This window comes from Camellia sinensis, chromosome 12 (assembly GCF_055761805.1).
Source record: "Camellia sinensis isolate YWXY chromosome 12, ASM5576180v1, whole genome shotgun sequence".
Taxonomy (NCBI): Eukaryota; Viridiplantae; Streptophyta; class Magnoliopsida; order Ericales; family Theaceae; genus Camellia; species Camellia sinensis.
In genome coordinates, this window is record NC_138972.1 from 101923148 (window position 1) to 101946964 (window position 23817).

The 23817-nt window shown below is 38.9% G+C and overlaps 2 protein-coding genes across 2 annotated transcripts; one reads left to right on the plus strand and one right to left on the minus strand.

Moving 5' to 3' along the window:
• The first annotated feature begins 11562 nt into the window (after positions 1-11562).
• On the plus strand, positions 11563-15539 carry LOC114264696 (Galactose oxidase/kelch repeat superfamily protein). The gene is made up of 2 exons (XM_028205395.2): positions 11563-13003; positions 15033-15539. The coding sequence occupies exons 1-2, from the start codon at positions 12039-12041 to the stop codon at positions 15322-15324; spliced, it is 1257 nt and encodes a 418-aa protein (XP_028061196.1). The 5' UTR covers positions 11563-12038; the 3' UTR covers positions 15325-15539.
• Positions 15540-15642: 103 nt separating this feature from the next.
• Positions 15643-22388, minus strand: LOC145804688 (GRF-interacting factor 1-like). The gene is made up of 4 exons (XM_082899472.1): positions 22003-22388; positions 19108-19184; positions 18832-18916; positions 15643-16243 (listed from the first exon to the last, which is right to left on the minus strand). The coding sequence occupies exons 1-4, from the start codon at positions 22078-22080 to the stop codon at positions 15959-15961; spliced, it is 525 nt and encodes a 174-aa protein (XP_082755598.1). The 5' UTR covers positions 22081-22388; the 3' UTR covers positions 15643-15958.
• Between the last annotated feature and the right edge of the window lie 1429 nt (positions 22389-23817).

Genomic DNA, 23817 nt, shown 5'->3' on the forward strand with positions numbered 1-23817 from the left:
TGTTTAATCCAGTAAACCACTCTTCAGCTTTAAACTTACTTCGGCTGAAGAGTAACAAGAGTTAGTTTAATCTAGCCAACCACTCTTCAGCCTTAAACTTACTTCGGCTGAAGAGTAACAAGAGTTGGTTTAATCCAACCAACCATTCTTCAGCCTTAAACTTACTTCGGCTGAAGAGTAACAAGAGTTGGTTTAATCCAGCCAACCACTCTTCAGCCTTAAACTTGCTTTGGCTAAAGAGTAATAAGAGTTGGTTTAATCCAGCCAACCTCTAAGTTGGTTTTTTCAGCCAACTTAGAATAGATTGTTTGGTTATTCCGACCAAACGTCCTGCAGCCTGGATCCTTATCCTGGGCTTATGAGGGGTGTTGGTTTAATCCAGCCAACCTCTAAGTTAGTTTTTCCAGCCAACTTAGAATAGATTGTTTGGTTATTCCGACTAAACATCCTGCAGCCTGGATCCTTATCCTGGGCTTATGAGGGGTGTTGGTTTAATCCAACCAACCTCTAAGTTAGTTTTTCCAGCCAACTTAGAATAGATTGTTTGGTTATTCCGACCAAACGTCCTGCAGCCTGGATCCTTATCCTGGGCTTATGAGGGGTGTTGGTTTAATCCAGCCAACCTCTAAGTTAGTTTTTCCAGCCAACTTAGAATAGATTGTTTGCTTATTCCGACCAAACGTCCTGCAGCCTGGATCCTTATCCTGGGCTTAGGAGGGGTGTTGGTTTAATCCAGCCAACCTCTAAGTTAGTTTTTCCAGCCAACTTTATTTTTGATGTCCTTAACTTACTAATACAATCTCGTACAAAAAATAACTATGTTGAAACGAATTAACTTTGTTTTATTGAGAGAAAGGAAAATTACACATATTCGTAAAAAAAAGCTTAAAAATAAAATAGTTTGAGATTGGCAGTGTTCCATGGCCTTGGAATGGCTTTGTCGTCCTCATCTTCCAGGTGGTATGCCCCTTTGCCAGCTAATCCGACCACTTTGTAAGGCCCTTCCCAATTTGGCCCTAACTTGCCATCTCCTGGTATCAAGGTGTTTCCCATCACTTTGCGTAGTACCCAATCTCCGATCTTGAATTGTCTTGGATGCACCGTTTTGTTGTATTTCCTGGATAACTCTTGTTGGTATGAGGCAATGTGAACCAGTGCTCTTTCTCTTCTTTCTTCCGCAAGGTCGAGCTCCAATGCTATGGCTTCTCCATTCAAGTCTGGATCAAAATTTTCGCTTCGAATTGTGGGGAGGCCAACTTCCAGTGGGATTACTGCTTCCATTCCATAGGCCAAGAAGAATGGTGTTTCTCCTGTTAATCGTCGAGGTGTGGTGCGGTAAGCCCATAAAACATGAGGAAGTTCTTCCGTCCACTTGCCTTTTGCCTTCTCTAACCTTTTCTTCAGTGCATCCAAGACAACCTTATTTGATGCTTCTGCTTGGCCATTTGCTTGAGGATATGCTGGTGTAGAATTGTAGAACTCTATCTTGTACTCTTCACAAAAGCCTCTGAAGATTCTGCCGTCGAACTGAGTGCCATTGTCTGAGATTAGGGCTTTTGGTATGCCAAACTAAGTGATAATATTTTTCCAGACGAACTTCTTCACATCTTTTTCCTTGATTGATGCCAATGCTTCTGCTTCCACCCACTTTGTGAAGTAGTCTGTTGTTGCGAGAAAGAACTTTCTGTTGCTGAGTGCTGTTGGAAGTGGTCCTGCTATGTCCAAGCCCCACATTGCGAAAGGCCATGGGCTAGTCAATGGTAGGAGTTCTCTAGCTGGTTGATGTATTTGGTGTGCGAATTTTTGGCATTTCTCGCACTTCTTCACATATTTCTCTGAGTCTGCCTGCATGTATGGCCACCAGTATCCTTGCGAAATGGCCCTGTAAGCTAGCGATCTTCCTCCTTGATGGCTTCCGCACACCCCTTCGTGTATTTCATATAAGAATGCTTCTACTTTGCTGGGGTGGACACACTTTAGATAGGGTCCTGAGAATGACTTTTTGTATAATGCCAGAGATGGGGAGAGCCAAAATCGCTGTGACTTTGCTCGAATTTTGTTGGCTTCTTTCTTTTCTTCCGGTAGGACGCCATCTTTCAAGAATAGTATGATGGGATCCATCCATGAGGGGCCTAGATCGGCGCAGCATACTTCTTCTGCTTTGGGGTCTTCAATGCTTGGTCTTGGTAAGAAGTTGATGAGCAACGGATGAGGGATGGAAGTATCTGCTATTGAAGCGAAGCCTGCTAGTTCGTCTGCTCTGCTGTTTTCCTCCCTGCCAATCTGTTCTATCCTCACTACTTCAAATTTCTTGATCTCTGTTCTGACTAATTCTTGGTACTTGGCCATCCTATCATCCTTTGCTTCATAGTCGCTAGAAATTTGGTTTACCACCAGCTGTGAGTCGCTGTAGACCATTAATTCGGTGGCCTTCATGTAAGATGCTATTTTGAGTCCTGCAAGGAGTGCTTCGTACTCCGCTTCGTTGTTTGATGCTGGCAAGCCAAGGTTTATTGCTTGCTCCACAACCAGGCCGTTTTGTGAGATGAGGACTTTGCCAAGTCCTGCACCATGCCGGTTGGATGCTCCATCCACAAAGAGCTTCCACATCTCTCCAACGAACAACTTCCAGCAAGTGGAGGGGTCAGATGATGTCGTGGGGTCAAGAATGTTGCTGGTGTTTTCTTCAAGGTCCATACTTGTTGTTTGCCCCTCGCTATCTGATTGTACCAAGTCTTTGTTTGTTGGTGAGTCTTGGTTTGCTTCTTCCTTGCTGTCTTCAGTCTGGTCTGCCTTGGAGTTTGACTGAGCACCTTCTGCTAGGGGTTGCGTTATTCCGACGTCAACTTCCATCCCTAGTTTGGTTGTGTCAGTTAGGTCGACTGGGTAGATATGATGACTTCCAGGAGTAAACTCTGCGACAAAGTCAGCCAAAGATTGGGCCTTTACTGCGGTTCTGGGTTGGAACTTGATGTCGAATTGTCCCAACTCTACTGCCCACTTCAAGATTCGCCCAGAAAAGTTCACCCCCTCAAACAAAGCTTTTAGTGGGAAAGCTGTGAGGACGACTATGGTGTGGGCGTCAACGTAGTGTGCCAATTTCCTGGAGGCCATCATTAAGGCCAATGCTAATTTTTCTAGTGGCAAGTACCTTATTTCGGCTCCCAGCAATGTCTTGCTGACATAAAAGATGGGCAGGTGTTGGATTCCTTCTGCACGAACCAATACTGCACTAATTGCGTGCTGAGAGATTGCCAGGTACAAGAAAAGTTCTTCACCAGGTACTGGGGTAACAAGCAGTGGTGGGGAAGACATATATTCCTTCAAGCTTTCCAGAGCTCGGTCGCATTCTTCGTCCCACTCGAACTTGACTTTTAATGCTTAAAAAAATGGTCGTAGTCTGTCTGACGACCGGCTGATAAATCGGTTGAGTGCAGCTGCAATTCCGGTGAGATGCTGCACTTCTTTTACTGAGTTTGGTCTCTCCAAATCCTGAATTGCTTTGATCTGGGAGGGGTCCACTTCTATACCTCGGTTGGTCACAAGGAAGCCCAGGAATTTGCCAGATCCTACTCCGAATGCACACTTGGATGCATTGAGGCGCAGCTTGTGCTTCTTCAGGATCTCAAACATCTCGCCTAGGTCCTTGAGATGGTCATTCTCATCCTTGCTCTTGACCACCATGTCGTCGATGTAAGCCTCCATTGTTCTGCCTAACAATGGTTCAAACGTCTTGGTGACCATCCGTTGGAATGTTGCCCCTGCGTTCTTTAGGCCAAAGGGCATGACCTTGTAACAGTACAGTCCTCTTGGAGTTGTAAAAGATGTGACCTCCTGGTCTGGTTCATGCATGACGATTTGGTGGTAGCCTTTGTATGCATCCAGAAAGCTAAGTCGGTTGTGCCCCGCCGTTAGGTCTACTAGTTGATCTATCCGTGGTAGAGGAAAGCTGTCTTTTGGACATGCCTTGTTGACTGTTTTATAGTCGACGCAGACACGCCACTTGCCATTCTTCTTTGGTACTACGACTGTGTTGGAGATCCATCTTGGGTAGTGCACTTCTCTATTTGCTCTTGCCTCCAGCAGGTTACCTACTTCTTCCGCCACTATCTCGGCGTGGTGGAGTGCCGATCTGCGTGTGCGTTGGATGATTGGTCTGGCAGATGGGTGGACATTAAGTTGGTGACAGATGAAGTTTGGATCAATGCCTGGCATGTCGTAGGGCGTCCAGGCGAACACTTCGATGTTAGAGGTTAAGAATTCCAAAACCTCTAATCTCTTAGTGCTGGACAACGACGAACCGAGCAAAAAGAACTTATCCAGGTTCTTTTCATCTATTCTTACCTCTACCAAGTCTTCCACCGCTTTCTGATTAGCTGCTTTGCCTATATCTGCGAACAGTTCATTACTTTCGGGTTCTTCCATCGAATGAACGTATCCTTTGGCAGCGCGGCTGCCATTTACCGTGACAAAGCATTACTTAGACATAATCTAGTCGCCATAGACTTCTTCAATTACCCCGGTATCGTTGGGGAACCGCATTACTTGGTGGTAGGATGACGTCACTGATCGCATGGCATGCAGCCATGTTCTACCCAAGATGATGTTGTAAGTGGAAGGGACCTTCAATACCCAAAACTCCATTTGTTTCGTCACGCTTCCTGCTTTGACTGGAAGAATTATTTTGCCGACGGGCCATTCTGGCATGGAGTTGAATCCAATTAGGGGAGATACGGCTGGCGCCAGGTCCTTGTCTTGTAGCTTCAATTGTTTAAATGTTTCGTAATACATGATTTCACATGAACTACCCTGGTCAATTAGAATCTGCTTGACGTCAAAATCCTTGACTCAGAGAGTGACGACCAGGGCATCATTGTGAGGGCAATATATCCGTTCTAAGTCTTTATCCAAAAAAGACATGACGTTTGTTGCCTCTGTCTTCCCCTTCTTGATGGCAGGTTGGGCACTTAGCACCTCTCTTAAGTGTTCAGCCTTTTTGATTGATCCTCTGAGTTCGCATACACGCTCAGGTTCAAAGACTCTATGTATCACATTGATAACGCCTTGAGGTGGGGCGTCGATCGGCATTCCGTTGGGGTGGTTATGGTCCTGGGGGGCTGGTTGGGCCCCTCCTTCGATGTATTTATCTAGGTGACTTGCTGCCACCAACTCCTCCAGGTGCTGTCTTAATGGCGTGCAATTTTCAGTGCGGTGCCCCTTTTCTTTGTGGAAGGTGCACCGTGATCTTTCGTCATAGTCCTTCTGTGCTTCTCCTAACTTAGTTGGCCACTTGACGAAAGGCTCATCTCTGATTTCACTTAAAATTCGATAGATCGGTTTCTTGAATACTGTGGTTATGGCCGTGCGGATCCTCAACCATCTTTTATCCGGGGTCCTCTCTATTGTCACGCCTGCCACGTCCGCTTCTGTTCTGATGATCTACCGCATTGACCTTTGCTGAGGTTTTCTTTTCTGGTACTGTGGTCGCCCCAGATTTTGCTTTGGCACGTGCGCCATCCTCTTCTACCCTGATGTGCTGATGCACTCTTTCCATCAAGGATTTCATGGTGAGGGGTGGCGTCATGGTGATCGAGTCCCTTAGTCTGTTCCCGACTGGAAGGCCTCTTTTATACTGTGCAATGGCAAGATTGGTGAGGCAGTCCCCAATCTGATTGAATGTCTCCCAGTAGCGACTATTGTAGGATCTTAGGGTCTCTTTATCGCCCATGTCGATGGAGAGTAGCTGGTCGATCTCCACCGGGGTTTTAGTGTTTGTTCGGAACCTTGTTACGAACGCCTCTGCCAATTGCGCCCAAGAGGCTATGCTGCCCTTTGGAAGTTTCTTGAACCAAGTCAAGCCTAGGTCGCCAAGGCTAGATGGGAAGAGTATGCACATTAAGGCCTCGTTTCACCTGTATACAGCCATGACCTGGCGAAAGTGGCTCAAGTGTGAGTAGGGGTCTGTTTTCCCTTCATATGTAGTGAATTTGGGCTGAAGGAAGCCTGATGGTAGGGGCGCATTTTCAATCGCCGGAACAAACGGCGAAGTCTGCAGCCTTGCTAATGCTTTGTCCGTTGGTTCGTAGGCAATGCGCGGTATTGGCATTCCAACCTCGACGCTTCCATACGTCCGAGGAGCCAACCGCTGTAAGGCAGAAACTCTGTGTGGATTCCGTGCCCTGGCATCCTCCTTGCATCGTGCCTTTTCTTCGAGCACGGTTCGTAAGTCGGATGATCTGGGTAACTCCGTTTGTCTAGATCTGGTTTGGTGCGTATGTGAGGGCCAATACGTGCTTCCTTCTGTCACGACCCAAACCCGGCCCTATGGGTTTAGCACCGTAACCGGCCAGTAATCCGAGATTACCGAAGGCCTACAGGACAGTAGTACAGTAAAACAGAGTACAGGGCCTGGCGGAAGCCAATACAGTAATTAAATAGTGTCCATTGAGCTGTGACAGTCTGTATGCCAAAAAGATTTTTCATGCATTCATACATAAACAGTATGTACAATATTTACATTCATTCAAACTAGGGGCTCAACCCTAGGTAGCAGTACAGTGAACAGTCAGTCTATACAAAACAGTGAAACAGTACAGAAGAGGGAATTCTTAAAACACCCCTAAGCCTTAGCAGGTAGGCTCGGAACCTCGCAGTGAGGCACATAGGCTGGCTTGACAAAACTGGAGTTACTCTGACGCACCTAGCTCCGATCTGGTGCCTGTACACCTACATATATATATGAGCAGTGAGCTAAAGCCCAGTGAATAACATAAAGCGTAAAGGGGTTTAGAATGAATGTCCTTACAGTAGTGAAAACAGTACAATTCAATCAGTGTTTCAGTTGTTCAGTACAGTAAACAGTCATATGTGGTACATCCATTAGCATAACAGTAACAGTAGGTCTTAAAAGACCGAGCAGTAATGATGGCCATCAGTCAGTAAACAGTAGTGGTTCCACGAGGGAACCGACAGAGATCTCTGTATCAGTAACAGTAAACAGTAGGTACTAAGGATGCCACAGTACAGTTCGGAAATAAAGGACATACATTCATTCAGTAATACCAGTTCAGTAAACAGTTCAGTTCAGTATTCAAAAGATATCAGTTGAACATATCTTTACACAATCGTTACTCACAGAGTTTGGGCTACGGTGTGCTAGAGCGTGTCTCTCCAGTCGCCAACCCTACACAGTTAACAGATTGAACACACTCTAAGCTACGCAGTTGGGAAAGATAATAACTTAATCCCTAATGTCTCGGTGTGCTCTACATCTATATCCTCAACAAGATGCCTTAAACTAGGCCTAAGAATGCCTAGAATGGGATGAGGATGCAAAGATGCACAATTAAAAACAGTTTCAGAATTTTCGCAAAAACAGAGTCCCGCTCGAGCGCAGGTTTCCCCGCTCGAGCGGTCATGCAACAAAGGTACACGCTCGAGCGTAAACTTTCCCGCTCGAGCGTACTGTAAAAGTACTGGATGGGTGAAATCTCCGCTCGATACCCGCTCGAGCTGAGACCTGACTCCGCTCGAGCGCCCAATCCTCCGCTCGAGCGTACAGCGAAACAGTGCAGAGAGATGCTGAATGCTCGGATTCTCCGCTCGAGCGTACACTTCCCCGCTCGAGCGGAAGTGCAGAATCTGGGAAACCCAGATTGCACCTCCAAGCTCAAAACCAAGTTTAAAATGCAACAAAACCGATCCTCTTGGGCCCATTTTCTGGAAAACATTTGTAAACACATAGGATATCATGTTTCAAAGCTCAATTTTTAGAAATCAAAGCCCAATGGTGTTTAATTCAAACTCAATTTAAACCATTTTTCAAGCACAAGATGAACATGCAAACATGCATGAATTCAAACCATTTCAAAGCTCCAATTTGATGCTCTAAGGAGCTAATTCTTTTCAAAACATGGTGAACTCATGGACTATTACAAAATTATGAACATGCATGCACCAATTTACCATGAATTCAACCCCAAACTCATTAATTCCAACATGCATGCATGAATTACACTCTATAACAACATGTATGCACCAAAACATGGCTTAGCTCTACAATTGAAGCATGAATTGTGCAAGAATGAATTCTAAGACAACAACAAGAAGGTGAATGTCCTACCTTAGTCTTGTGTTCAAGGTCTAGGAGCTCAAAGTAGCAATCAACACTTCAATTTCAAGCAAGATCAAGCAAAACTCTACAAAATGAACTCAATTCTCACTCTCACTCTCTCTAAGTCGGCAAGAGCAAGGAAGAAGGCTGAGGGAATGGTTTTTGATTCAAGTGTATGAGTGTATACAAGGCTCAAAGGTGTGTGAGATAGTGGCCCACTTAGTGGCAAGTTGGTAATTACGACGAACTTTGCAATTAACTTGTTTTAATCTAATTTAATCATACCTAATCAGTTTTCAGGTGATTATACCATAAAATCATATTAATTATGAGGATCATAAAACCTCAATCAATTCCTGGTTCGGCCGCCGATAAGGCCTTCAATTAGCAGTTTAAACATCTAAGCATGAACAGATAATCATACAGTCAAACAGATAGAATGCAATTTAATTAACATATACTCAATCAATTCGGTTTCCAATTTCAGTCAGTCAGTTCAGTACTTTTAATCAGTTCAATTATCAGTCAGTTTCAGTCATTATCAATTCAGTTTAGCGGTAATCGATGGTTATCGGTAATTAATCAGTCATAAATCGGTAAACAGTATGAGGGTTGTTACACCTTCAGTGTATGATCTTTCAGATCTCGTCCTCTCAGACTTGGAGTGACGAGTTCTGGAAGACCTGGATTGAGTATCGCTTGTTCTGAGGCTTCTGCTCTCTTCTTGCGAGGGTGTGGTATTCCTACTACGATTTTTTGAGTGGCGAGGGGGCGTCTTATTTTTGCGCCCCTCACCTGTCGCCACTTCTTTTCCCTTCATTTGGCGTTTCAAGGCATCCATGTCGGCCGCCATCTTCCTTATTAATTCGTCTTGCTCCTTCACGCGGTCCTCCAGAACTTGAGGATCAATCATCCTCTTTTGTCTGTCAGGATTTCGTGAACGAGAGTGACGGGGGCTGTTAGTCCGCCTCCTCCCCCTTGTATCCCTCATGGGATTTTGCCGTTGGGACTCCAAGTCCGCCATGGGAGGGATAGAAGGTAATCCCTCACGCCTTGCACCCCCATCTGGAGTTTGCCCGTCGATGGCGAACTGTGGCAATTCTTCAATGTGTGCCATTGTTTCTAAAGAGGTAAGGTTTGATCAAGAGGTTTTGTCCTGTCTGTTACTTCCCACAGACGGCGCCAATTGTACGGGAAAGAAATAAACCTTCTCGTATAATCCTGTTGATCAAGTCTGCGCTCCTCTGTATGTCGTCGCTTTATCACCTGAAAACACAAACGTGAGCTAGCCGGCGGGTGTGTGCCGGAAACCTCTCCGATGCCTAAGTCAGTAAGCTTGACAAAAGCTCTGTGTATTCAGAAAGTAAAGTTGTGTGTTACCTCTTCGCAGGTGATATTTGTGAGTTTTATAGGTTTCGTGTGGCACAATCCTAGTAGGACTTTTACTTCTCCATGCAGAGTCCTCCTAGGATTTAACTTCCTGAAGGATAATCCTTATCCTCCAACACCCCCCTCACTGCTTAAACCAAGTGAGATGGTTCTTCTATGGCCGGGCTACCACGACCGAAGTAAAATGACCATGCTATGCTAGCAACCACATGGCCGAGACTCAACTAGCCTGGTCTTTTACTCCGCAGTTTGTACCTCGGTTTCCCTGCGGAGACCGAGCTAATTTAAGAGTGAGGCTTGCTATGTCTTCATCATGCCTTGGTTCCAAATAGTGCGGCCGAGCTAACCACGCCTATGGTAACCGAGATACCTACGCAAGATTATGACCGAGTTAACTTAGTGTGACGACCGAGCTTACCTCGGGACCGGCGTAACTTCAAGATTCTCCTAGACCGGTCTAACTCTGGCCTTTTTACTCAGCCATTCGTATTGCGGTCCAAATCGGCCCATTTACCTAGCTCGGCCCAATTTTCCATACAAATTACCCTCACATATACATATATATGATTGATTGATATCATTTTAAGAATCATAAAATCTCCAATATTAAGAGTCTAAAGTCTCGTTTGGCATGTTAACATTTTAGTCAAAAAATTACTAAAAAAAATCAAAAAACTTATAACCTATATTAAAATGTCAAATATTTTATTTTCTCTCCATTTTTTGCATGTTTTTTCGTAAAAAGTCAAAAAATTATTCCTGAACATACTAGTTTTTTTAGCTCATATTTTAATCAAAAAGTCAAAGAATTATTAAAACAACCTATTCCCAAATGAGACCTAAGTATTTTTAAAATTTTAAGGGTGTGTTTGGTTTGTGTTTGTAGAGTAGTTTTTGAGATAAAAAGTATGAAAACTTGTTTGGTTTGCCTTTTTTTCAAAAATAGTTTTGGAAAATTATTTTTGGGAGAAAGTTTTAAAAAAAGTGATTGATTTGATGCGTATGAGAAAGAGAATAATTTTAGAAAGTAGATAACCAAACAAAATTTTGAAATTTTTTGAAAAAAATTTATTTGATTTGATTACTCTTAAAAATTTATTTGTAAATAATCTTTTCGATTTTTTTTTTTTTTTTAAAAACAAACCAAACAATGCGTAAATTTATAACACATCCAAAGAAAAATTCTTACAGGAAATTGTCACGTGTCAAGAAACTGTTACTTGTCATTTTCCTTCCACGCCTTTCCTGGGAAAGGTCTGATAATCTTGCCAAAGAAGAAACCGCCACAGAGATAGAGAGAGAACGATCAATCGCTTAGGGCATGTTTGATTAGAAGGATTAAAGTATGGATTAGGATTATTAATCTGTGGGCCCAATTATTCTATGTTTGTTTTGACATTTTGGTTTAGGACTATTAATCCAATGGATAATTAATCCAACAAATTTGTAGGATTATTAGTAATGGGGTAGGGGTGGGATAATTAATACCACACTAATTTAATAGGATTATTAATACCTCACTATTAATATTGTGAATCAAACATGGCCTTTGGTCCCTATTTGGGAAGTTGCTAGGCCTCGAGTTACATATTTTAATTAAAAAATTATTATAAGGAGTTGTTTGGAATGAACTAAATAAGTGTAATTTTTATTTTTTTATTAAAAGATGTGTAAAAAAGTAGAGAGGTGATATAATAGAAAAAAGATAAAAAGATAAAAAAATAGATTATTTGAAATATGCTAACCTTGACCTAAATTACCCTATTATTTTTATATATATTTATATAAAAAATTTAAAAATTATGAAATCAACAAATTACTATAGGACTTTGCTACAGACTCTATTGGGGTCGATCCCCAGTGAGGTGACAGCGTGCCATTCGTTCAAATTACAAAAAAAAAAAAAAATAATTTTTTTTTGATCAATGAAAAGCTTCCGTACATGACCTTCAGTGACCCATAGACATTTTTGAATTACTATATTAGTTTTATATATATTTACATAAAAAATTTAAAAATTATTAAAACAATATATTCTCGCCAATTAATTAAAAAGTCAAAAAAAAAAAAAAAAAAAATCAAAGTTAAAAACGTTCATCCGAAGCCACCGCTCGAGCACTTCGTGTTCTTGTGTGTGAGGTGATACATACATACATATATTCTTCATCCATCACAAACAAAGCTAGAGAGGGAGAGGGAGAGGGAGAGGGAGAGATTGATTGATCTGATAAAGGGTATGAGTGATAGTATCGGTTTCACACATCACAGGCGAATTAAACGCAGATTACACGATTACAAGAGAAATTCAGAGTAGAAAGTGGATAGATTGAACTTTTTTTTTTTTTTTTTTTTTTTTTTTTTTAAATCAAAATTTTCGCTGGAATTTTCTTGATAGTGTGCATATAGGCAGAGAAAATTGATTCATATATCAGAGTTTTTCAGGTATTGATTCAGATTCTCGGGTAAACACAGAGAGAGAGAGAGAGAGAGAGAGATCGTGTATAGTTGATTCAGATTATTGGAAATTTTGTTTGAAATGTCTCCTCCGTGTTCTTCATCATTTTCGAGTGAAGAAACACAAACTCAAACCCTAAACCTAACCCTAATTCCAGGCCTCCCGAACGATCTTTCTGGTCTAATCCTCTCATTCGTTCCTTACTCTCACCATGTCCGTCTCAAATCCATATGCAAATCTTGGAAAATATTCTTCTCCTCCAAAACCCTAATCCATTTCCGTCTCAAACACCTCCCAATCTCTCGCCTCTCTCACCTTCTCTGTATCTTCCCTCAGGACCCTTCAATCGCTTCCCCTTACCTCTTCGACCCTCGAAACCTCGCTTGGTGTCCTCTCCCTCCCATGCCCTGCAACCCCCATGTCTATGGCCTCTGCAATTTCACTTCTATTTCAATTGGTCCCCATCTCTATGTCATTGGTGGCTCTCTCTTCGACACCCGGTCGTTTCCCATCGATCGCCCATCTTCTTCCTCCTCCACATTTCGCTTCAATTTCCTCACTTCATCGTGGGATCGTCTCTCCCCCATGCTTTCGCCTCGCGGGAGCTTTGCCTGTGCGGCAGTGCCGGATTCCGATCAAATTCTTGTTGCCGGTGGTGGGTCCCGACACACCATGTTTGGGGCTGCTGGGAGTAGGATGAGTTCAGTGGAGATGTATGATATTGGTAAAGATGAGTGGGTTGCCTTGGATGGGTTGCCGCGGTTTCGAGCTGGGTGCATTGGATTTTTCGTTGGGAATGAGGTGGAGAGAGAATTCTGGGTGATGGGTGGGTACGGTGAATCAAGGACGGTTTCGGGGGTGTTTCCAGTGGATGAGTATTACAAGGATGCTGTAGTGATGAACTTGAAGAATGGTGGGAAGTGGCGGGAGCTTGGGGATATGTGGGGGGAAGGGGAGAGGAGGCGGCTTGGGAAAATTGTTGTTGTCGAGAATGAGGATTGGGATGTTCCTGACATTTTCATGCTTGATGGGAGTGATATCTTCAGGTAAGTTTTAAGAATTTTATTGGGCTCTTCATGTTCTGTTGTCTGTTTGTGTTTTGTAAGAACATTTGGCAGTGATGTCTTCTTCTGAATTTTGGATAATGTGATTCTCCAATTTAAAGATATCATTTTATTGGGGGGGCTATTTGAGTCTTCTAGTTTAAATGAGGAATCAGAATAGAGGATAGATATAAATGTATGAAGTGCTTTTGTGATGTTATATTACTACAGGTCTTGTTGTTAAAGGGTTTGGGTAGAGTTAGATCAGGTTATTGTTTGATGTGTGCTTCGTTATACTGTTGATTTGTAAAAAATTGTAACCATATGTTTGATTTATTAAGCAAATGCCTTGATTTTTGGTTTGAGTTGTAAGTAGCATGGTACAGGACATGACGCGGACATGGTGATATTTAAAAAATATGCCTAGAATACGTTAAAGTTTTATATTTTTATAAATTAATGTCAAATGTATGAAGAAGTTATTTAAAGGGATCGGGAAAAGTAACATGCCACTAATTTTTTTAAAAAAAATAAAATTCATATATAGTCTATAATTATAGCATTATTCATGTAACAATTGCATTCTAATGTGAAGAATGTAAAATAATTGTAAACATTGAAATAAAATGATGTATCCATTTTATAAATGTTCAAAACATATATTTAGAGGGCACAAGTTGGATTCTGAATAATGCAAAACATTATTACTACAAAGAGATTCATCACAAGCCATGTTAGGAGGGTTCAAGTAGTATCGTTGAAGTGTACATAAAGGGGTTGTTTGAAATGACCTAAATAAGTGTACTTTTTGTCTTTTTATGAAAAGATATGCAGAAAAGTAGAGAGGTGATGTGATGAAAAAAAGATAAAAAGATAAAAAGTTGGATTATTTTTGGGTTGCCAAACTTGGCCAAAGTATATGATATTATGAATTTAAAATTTTAATTAAGACATGTTGAAGAAATGTTGGACACTCATTCCAGAATATCCAGAGTGTCATGTCCGACACAACACATCTCTTAGTTAGTCTTTAAAATCAATATGGATATGGTATTTGGAAACCTTGATTACATTGAAGGGAGCAAGCTGGAGTAGTGGGTCATTTGATTTATTAAGCATATTTAGTCACTTTTTTGGACCAATTTGATAAGATAGGTCAGATCGTGCAATACTTTGCATTTTCATTTAACTTCAGCTATTACTCTGCAATATTATCATATATTTGATGTTTAATAATTGCTTTCTTCTTTTTGTTTATTTATGTCATAAGATACTGGTTCAATTAAAAATTATGAATTAAGTAGTTCAACATGCCTGCCACTGTGGTTGCTCTGCACAATTGAAAAACCAAAACATGCCTGGCAACCTAATGTCAATATTTCAACAATTTTGTAACCAGTATTATTGTTTCAGAGTTATTTATCCTTCAAAAAGTAGTAATTTTTTTGGACCTGTTTTGAGTTTTTTGACGACCATTTTATAAATTATTGTTGTTGAACTTGTTTCATGAAAAAGTTTGTAATACACACACTAATATGCATGGACTTTTATGCATATGTATATTGGGTAATGCCCATGCAGGAAGACTAGGTAGACAATACTGAGGGTTATATATTGTTATCTACCTTCTGTTTCATGTATGGGAATTTGGTTTGCCAATTGTTTTGGTAATTATGAGCCCATGGTATGTTGGTGTTCATGTTCATGATTTGTATCATTTTTCTAATAAACTTGCTAGACCAAAGTTGCAATGGCAATTACTCCTGGCAAGTTCATGTTCATGATTTTTATTGTTTTGTTAATATGCCTCACGCTAAACATGTGTTTTATTTTCTTTCATGCAAGTGAAACACAACAACCCCCCCCCCCCCCCGGCTCTTTCCTTTCAGTGTGCACATCTGTACATGAAAGTCTTGTCTGGCTAGGGATTCTAATTTCCATGATCCCTTTTCCTTTCAGTGTGCACATCTGTACATAAAAGTCTTGTCTGATTAGGGATTCTAATTTCCATGATCTTTCTACAATATGACAGGTATGACATGGCTTCTAACTGTTGGTGGAAGGAGACAAGCCTACCAAGAAAAGCCCCTGATGAATCATCGGTTGGTTTTGTTGCATTGGATAGGGAATTGCATGTTATGACACTTGTGAATGCAGTTGATTTAACAGAGACCAGAAGATCACGGCAGCATAAGAAGGCGACATCACTGTTAATGCAGATATATCATCCCAGGAAGAAGACATGGAGATCCTTGATCACAAAGCCACCTCTTCATCATCATTTGGATTTCAAAACTGCAGTTATGTGCACCATCCAGTTGTAGACTTAAATACTTCCTCTGGTGTGTGTACTGCTGTCATTCTTGCCTAAATAAGTTCATTGTTCATCTGTAATTTTGTTTCTGCTGTTATTCTATTTGTATATGTATGTATAGCTTGATGACGATGATTGTTTCGAGTATTGTAATTGTTTTGATGACAATTTATGTAAATTACTAGAAATAAGTCTAAATTGTAAGTTCATACTTCTTTCTGTTCATCTCTTTTGTTGGGATCTGTAGTCCATAGTATTACAAGGAACTAGAAGTCTAGACTAAAAGTTACTTGATTCATGTGACGTACTCCTATGCGCGCACAAGTAGTAGTAAACAATAGCCCAAGTTAATGTTCTTGTACTGGTAAATAAAAAATAAAAATCGCTCCAAGCAGCAAAATTAAGAGTCTTAAACATTCTTTCAACTTACCTACAGATTTACAAGATGCTATAGGGCATGGTTCATGCTATTGGCTAGAAATGCTTTTACCATCATTATCAGGCAAAAATAGCATTAGTTGACAAGATCGTTCTATCTCCATTAAAAACACTGAAATCAACAACCTGTGGCAATGTTGCTTCTCAGTTCCCTACTTGAGAATTTTTATGGAGCCTCACCTTCATTCGCACCTTGCCGTTTGAAGTTACTGCCTCGAGTGTTTCATGGAACTTGAACTCCCAACACCTTGATTGCTTGCACCATCTGCTACCCTGCTTGCAGAGCTACCTTTCCCATTAGTCTCACTCAGCTGTGTGGGTATGCCGGTAGTCACAGCAAAGTTGAAGCCAAACTGGTTGTGCAAGGCTTGCTGTTGCTGCAATGCCAGATGTGGCTGCTGCTGAGCATACAACGTGGGTGATTGGGCTGCCGATACTGATTGAGTTGTCATCTGTTGAGGTCGTTGATGTTGCATGATGTTTGCTCCTGGCTGCATGATTGTATCGAGTGAGCATTGTAGAATACAGAAAATAAAATATAGGGCTTGCTTGGTTGTGTTTTCGTTTTTCGCCAATTTATCATATGCACATGATGGTCTTTTAGATTTCTTCTCATACTGAAATTGGAAGTTGGCCATTCAGCCATTGGTCTTGAAAAGAACACAAGGAAGTGCAGCACCTCCTTGAACTAGAGCACCAGCTAGATGTTGAGCTCAGATATGTTCCTGAAATAAGATCTTAAGAAACCTCGCTGTGATTACCAAGTAAAGGAAAAAGGGAACCCACTACTACCTTTGCTAGTCCTCAAGTGAAGAAGAGCATGAGGTTGAAAGTTAGATTAGAGGCCAAGCGATATGGACACAAGCTTGGAATTGAACCACTTCAGAACTAGGGTAGATCTTTGCCATTGAAAAAAAGAAAAAAAAGAAAAAAAAACTTGGTTCATTGAATTATTTCTATTTTGTGTTAGTTTGGCCAACATTCTATGGGATAGAATACTACTGGGTTATCCATTCAATCAAACAATGGAGTAGACGTCTTTGTAGTTCAAGAGGGAATAATATCAATATGAAGGCCAGAGCTGGGTAAACAATACCGGCTGGATTTGTAAAGAACAAAGGAGAAGAACATAGACTGGATAAAAGATAAATTGCAGAATTTACAGAACCTTAAATAGATAGTGAAGTTGTGACCTTCAAATTAAGCATGCAAAACTGCACAACTTTTTACCCAGAAAACAGAAAGTAGTGTCTGCAGAAAAAATATAGTAAAATTATGCAGACATAATTAAGGTTGGAGACCTACCTGCCCAAACCTATCGAGACCTGATATCTTTATTGAAGATCAAAAACTGTCTAACAACCTCAGATGGAATCACACTCACCTCAAACCCAACACTAAAAGTCCTCAGGTGTAGCCATTAAGCAAGACTACAACTGTTCCACATACTACTAATTCGGAAAACAACACCCAATAATCCACTGCACGTGGGCCGTGGCTGGCCACATTGCCACACCCAGCGAGGACCAAATCAAAATATATTGATCTCACTCTCTCTTGTTTCTGGGAAAAGCACTAGCAAGTCCTTTCCCCCCATTTGAACCAAGTCCTATCATCGTTCCTGAACCAATAACTTCTGTAAACTTTGTTGAAAGAGGCCCTAATTCAAATGAAGTCCCTTCTTTACCTGTCTCGCATCTTAATTATAATTTAAATCAAAGTGGTCAATGGTAACTTAAAATTTTCTAATTCAAGCCCAATGCATAATCTAGCAATGATAAATAGTTATAAGAAATCAGATGAAGGATTTTTAAAAAGTAAATATGTTAAAAAGGTAAAATTCATATACATATTCATTAACCAATTCAATTCAAGTCAATAAAGCAACTGTGCGTTTTTAATTCAATTATATCAATTACAATTGCTGGTTTAGTACAAAATAAATTGATTTACGACCAATAAAAATGCATATCCTTAGAATCGATAAACTTAACCTAAACTTGCAACCTCTTTGGTTAAAAGCACTTCAGAATAGTGTCCTGACATTTTTCAACACAATTAAAAACCTTAAAAACAAGGAAAGTGATGTAAATTTTTTGAGTCAGTTTTTTATATATAAATATTTAATCATGGTTATGCTACTTAAAATATTAATAAATATCTTAGTGTGAAACGATTGCATATTATTTAGGAGCATTATTTGGACTCAAAACAATACTTACAAAGGGCAAAAACAGAGCAACTTAACCATTATTTAGAATTTTATTGGAATAAATTTCTAAAAAGTTGAATTCATTGATATTCAAGAGATATGATAGGACTTCTTGGTTGTTACAAGGAAAAAGTAAGACTTCTATTCTTCTCTCTTTTGGCTTCCCCACAAAATTTTGAGAGACTGATTCTTCTGTTTGAATAGAGGGATTGGACGAGAAGTGAAGGATACAAATGGGAAAGGGTAATATTCACCATGTTTGGATTGTTTTTAAGAAGGTGAGTGGAAGTTAAGGAGGGGTTACTTTTCTTCCCCTCCAAAATTGGGAGGAAACATAGGGAAGTGAAGTGTTGGTTATTAAATGCATTTTTTAATATAAACCATACCCGTTACTTTGTGAGAAGATCAAGTTTAGTATTTTTAATTGTTATCTATTTGGCTTTTGCACCTTCCTTTCCTCTATAATTATTGTCTAACCAAAAAAGAGGAAGGAAAATTTCACCCGTCATTCCCCTTGGTTAATTATTATCTTACCAAACAAGAAGGGGGATACGCTTCCCTCCATTCTCTTCTCCTCCTTTCCTTCCCCTCTTAATCTACACTTCCCTTCACTTTCCTCCTAATACTGCTTTGAGAAAAATTTTGTGACACTGTTATCCTCCATCACACTGTGGCACGACACATTCCATATTATATGCTATTTATTTTTATTATTTTTTTGGTTGCTGGTCATTTCATTGATTTAGGTAGCGATATAGATGAAAGAACTTCTAGAAAGTAAGGGATATTCCATTATTCCTGTAATTGAGCACTAAGATATTCTGTAATGTTCACCCATTTCTGATCAAAACCTTAAAACAACTTTACCTGATCAAACACGAAGGACATTTGTGGTTGGCAATCAGCTATTGCAGCCAGGTACATAAGGTTTTGCTGAAGCCTTGCTTGGTTCCTGTAGTGAAGGAAAAAGGTTGTAAAAACCCCTTTACGCAATTATGCAATGATTGTTGGGAGCATCTAGAAAGAAGAACATGAGAGGACAAAAAGGCAAGAAATTTGGTAGTAATGTCATTTCATGACAAAGTTAAGAATCTTATTCCAAAACAGAGTTATAGTCATTTAAATTTAAGATGGGATACATACTCTGCATTTTCACTCAGTTTCCCAGAATTCTGGTTCTCAAGAATCTTCAAAATCAACCATTTGTTCTCGTCCAAATACTGCACATGCAAAAATGTAGAAGTTTGGTAGAGTTAATTACGTAAAAGTAATATCCTATTTATGAATTTGATAAACAAAAAGATTAATCCTGTAATGAAAACGTTAAGCTAAACAGCTGATGAGCTAAAACCATTAGATATGCTAAATATATGTTCCATATTCTGTCTTTGCCACATACTTCGATAAAATTAATAGCACACAAGGTAGCAAATTGCATACAGTTTATAGTACTGTCAAAAGTTGTTGATCTTGTGCACAATCATCACAAAGAACAAAATTTTTTGATAGTAAAAGCATTAATGTGGGTCACGGGGAGAAATGTTAGTGATTAAATCACTGTTATAAAAGCAAATGTCCCAAAAATGGTTGAACTAGTCAATCTAGGATTTTGGAATTTAGGAGCATGTTGTAGCATAACATATCAAGTAGCGGCATCGTAATTTAAGAGAAAATGACCAATTAGAGGTTTGATATCTACTTTATCAGCAAGTCATGCCAGTGCCCCTAAAATTGGAGCTGCATTTCATGTGTTATGATACATGACAGATTGATACTTCATCAGCAACTCAGTATGTCTTTGGTGGTGTTTGGGAAGAATTGTAGTTGGGTTTTTTCTCATTTTTTTCACTAAAAGACAAAAATTTTGCAAAACCAAAAAAAACACATCCAAACAAAATATCACATCCAACTCCAAAAAAACTCAACTATCTTCCCAAACACAAAATTTTTTTTCTTCAATAATATCCTACATCTAAAAAAACGTACATAAAAACCCACTTTCCAAACACCATCTTTATAAGCTATGTGGTAGATCGACATTACAGCTAATTGCTAGTCCATTGCCAGGCAAGGATCAGTATATTCATGTTGACATATGGAATCAGTGTTCTGAAGCCACCAAGGAAATTTAAAAAATAGAAACAAAATTCAAATACTAACATAACTATAAGGTAAAAGTTATTGGACGCCAGATCCACATTGTTGTTCAGACAACATAGGTGCACAAGCACACTTGAGCCAAGCCAACATAAAAACAAACAGAAACAGAGGCATATATATTGAGTCTTGTGTCTTTTGCTTCTTCTGTTGATTTCTAGGAGACATGCTTTTTTTTTTGGGTACTTTTATATGCTTGTTGATTATGGATGCGTTCTGTTTGAGGCTCTTGTATACTAGGTTCACGGGTTGGGGCTGGACGAGTTCCCTAGTGCAGACTCATGACCTTAAAAGGATACTTCTCTTCGAATGTCTTGAGATTCATCGAGTTTAAGCTCCACACAGGTTGTCTTGGAATTTGTAATGTGAGATGTTTAGCGGACAGGATTGCTACTAATCTTGCAAGCTGCACTAAATTTTGAAGCATTGGGTATCAAAACTATTCCGAAGGTACGGCTTTTTTTTTTTTCTTCCCCTTTTGAGTGTCCGTATTGAATTTTAGCACTTATCATAATCTCATTTCTGTTGACAAGACCAATCCATCACTTAAACTGTTTGTGGTTCAACTGACCTTGGTGTTGCCAAGCCTTAGAATCTAATCGATTTAACTCGTAAAATTAGGGTTACATATGCAATCTCATTAGGCTATTATGAGCAAAGGAAATAATTCAGACAAAAATAGTTGGATGGCCTTAAAGAAATGTTTGCTCTGTTTAGTTGCTTAGAATAAACTAGAAATAGCATCCAAATCTTAGATAAAACTTGGATCTTGAAAATTGTTTGATTGTGAGTTTAGAAAGCTAGATCAGTCACTGTCTGGAACCCAATCAAACAAGAATACTGTGCCTAGCTTGCCTATCGGCTCTACTAAGGTGAGGTTTTCATTTTTGGAAAATAAATTACCATGAAAATAAAATATGATCAGAAACGCTATGCCTAAACTATTTAATATGATTGATATATATATATATATTCCCTCAATTTTTTTGGGCCAAATAACTAGCTCTAGGTTAGGACATCCAAAAGGTAAAATAGGATTAAAGAGCATATACAGAAGGCCCCATAAAGCAACATTGGAAGAGACAATCAAATATGACAAAAGCCACACCTATCTACAAAAGTAATGTAGAAAATAAGGGACGTACCACAAAAAATTGGTGGGGGAAGATAAAAATTATTAGAAGGTGATGAGGAGATGTATCAACCTCTTTCAACATTTAGGTTGTGTTTGGATTTCTGGATTTGAAATGAAAATATTTTGACACTACATTTTTTATGAGTAGCTCTAAGTTAGATTTGATAGTTTAAATATGAATTTGAAGAATGAAATTAAGAGCTTTGTCATTGTGGATTTGAAATGACAATGTAAAAGTAATTACTTGAAATTATTCATGCTCAAGAATTTTAGTTCCACAAGTATCCATCTAGAATATTTTGTCTTGCATCTCTAATTTATTCCTTTTTAGTTTTCTCAATTCACCTATTATAGCTTAATCTCCTTTTTTTTTAAAAAAAAAATTCTATATCAAATCCTTTCATTTGAAATCTATCTATCCAAACGGAGCCTTAGTGTCAAGTCCAGAGCGTTAAACAGAAGATAGCCAAACACATCAACCCACCAATGAATAACAAGTAAGCATGGAGGACCTTTCCACATCAGAGACTAGTTATTAGTTGAACCAAAATCTCAATAAAATCACAACAAACTGTTAACCAAAAGAAGAAATACTCGAGCTATATAATAGCCCAGAGTTAAAGGGATATCAGGTACAAAATATAAATAAGCAAATTAAAGCAAGAAGAAATAAAAACAACAATACCCATTACTGGAACCACAGTAATAGCAAATAGAGAGAGAGAGAGAGAGAGAGAGAGAGAGACCTGCTGGATGTGGTCAGTAGTCATGACCATGGGTTGCTGCTGCTGCTGCTGCTGCATCTGCATGAGTTGATGCTGCATTCTTCTTCTTGATCAGTTGATCTTATTGTTCTCTGATGTTTTCTGCTCCCCAAATGCTTTTGTTTTTGTTTTTGTTTTTGTTTTTGGTTTTAGTTTTGCTGTACTTCTCTGTCTGTGTTCCTATTTTGGAACAGAAAAAATCAACTAATTTTATGTATGTGAGGGTGAGACAGAGATGTAACTTGGAGGCTCCAGGTGATACCTTTCTTGGGATTCTACTCACACTTTTTTCGAGGTCCCAGCTGTCACTCTGTCAGAGTAGTAAGTGATGAGTTGGGACCATTGTTTGTCATTAGTATTCCAAATCCGATTTTGTTTACACACGATAAGGTTTATAAGCAAAATGTATTGTAGAAATGTCACAATGTGAACTTAAAAAAAAAAAAAAAAAAAAGATGCATAAAAAAAGTTATGTATTTCGTGGTGAAAGTTGTGTTTGTGGTAAAAGTTGTGAACGACGAAGTTTTGGTATGCACACTCTAAAAGTTTTAAATAACAAAGTTATGTTTTTTTAAACAAAATTATATTTTTTGTGATGAATAATTTTTTTTTTTACTTTTTTGTATAAAGTGCATGTCATATGCCCTATTTTTTGGTGCACATGATGGCCTTTCCTTTTGATTAATCCAAAATTGTTAAGTTCACAAGTTTAGTTGGGATAAAAATACTTTTTGAGTATGAAGTTTAGAGTTTTGAACCAATCAAATAGTATGTATAGAGAGAGAAAAAATTCACAAAAAATCTAATGCTAATGTTAAAATTTAAAACCTTTTAACTGCATAAGAGAAAAATAAAGGGGATTTTAAAAAAAATCCGATTTCTAATACTTTGTACCAATTAATTCAAGTTAATTTCTTATAACTCATTTAGTCTTGCAACTATCCAAAAGATCAATAACTCCAATTTTAAATTTAACATAAAAAATGAAAACTAAATCTATATTTTTCAAGAAAAGTACACTAATTTAAATATGGGTGATTATCCTTACCAAATCAAAACACAAAATATAAATCGCAAAATCATGTTTTCATTCTCACACTTCATCCCGCCATTTCTTACCATCGCAGATTTCAATCTCACCTTCAGCAATTTTGTCTCACATTTCGTCTTCATTCATCAATCTCGTCTCAGATTTCCCAAAAACAAACTAGATCATCAAACATTCTAAGATTCAAACAACCAAAAATGGTGAAGATAAGTAAGATTCAAGTATCTTAAACCCTAGTTTTTACAGAATCTTTCATTTTTGAAGCTTTTGTTTTTTATTTCCATTTCAGCTTGAATATTGAGTTCGAAACTTTTCTTTTCGAAACTTTTACTTTTGTTTTTGTTTTTGTTTGTGAATTTGAGAACATTCATTGTAATGGCACCAAAATCAAGTTCTCTTACTTTCATTTCAGGTTTCAATGTAGATTTTGGTTTGATTGTTGTTAATATTCTCAGATTCTTACTAAATTTGAGTAAAAATCCTAGTTAATCATATTCTCTTGCTTTCCATTTAGGTTTCAATATTGAGTATCGTGCAATTGCTATGAATGTTTTCATATTTTGAGTCAATTTGAGTGAAAAATCCTAATTAATCATATTCTCTTGCTTTCAATTTAAGTTTCAATGTTGATTTTGGTGTGATTACTGTGAATGTTCTCATATTCTGAATCAATTTGAGTGAAAAACCCTAATTAATCATCTTCTGTTGCTTTCAATTTAAGTTTTAATGTAGATTTTGGTACAATTACT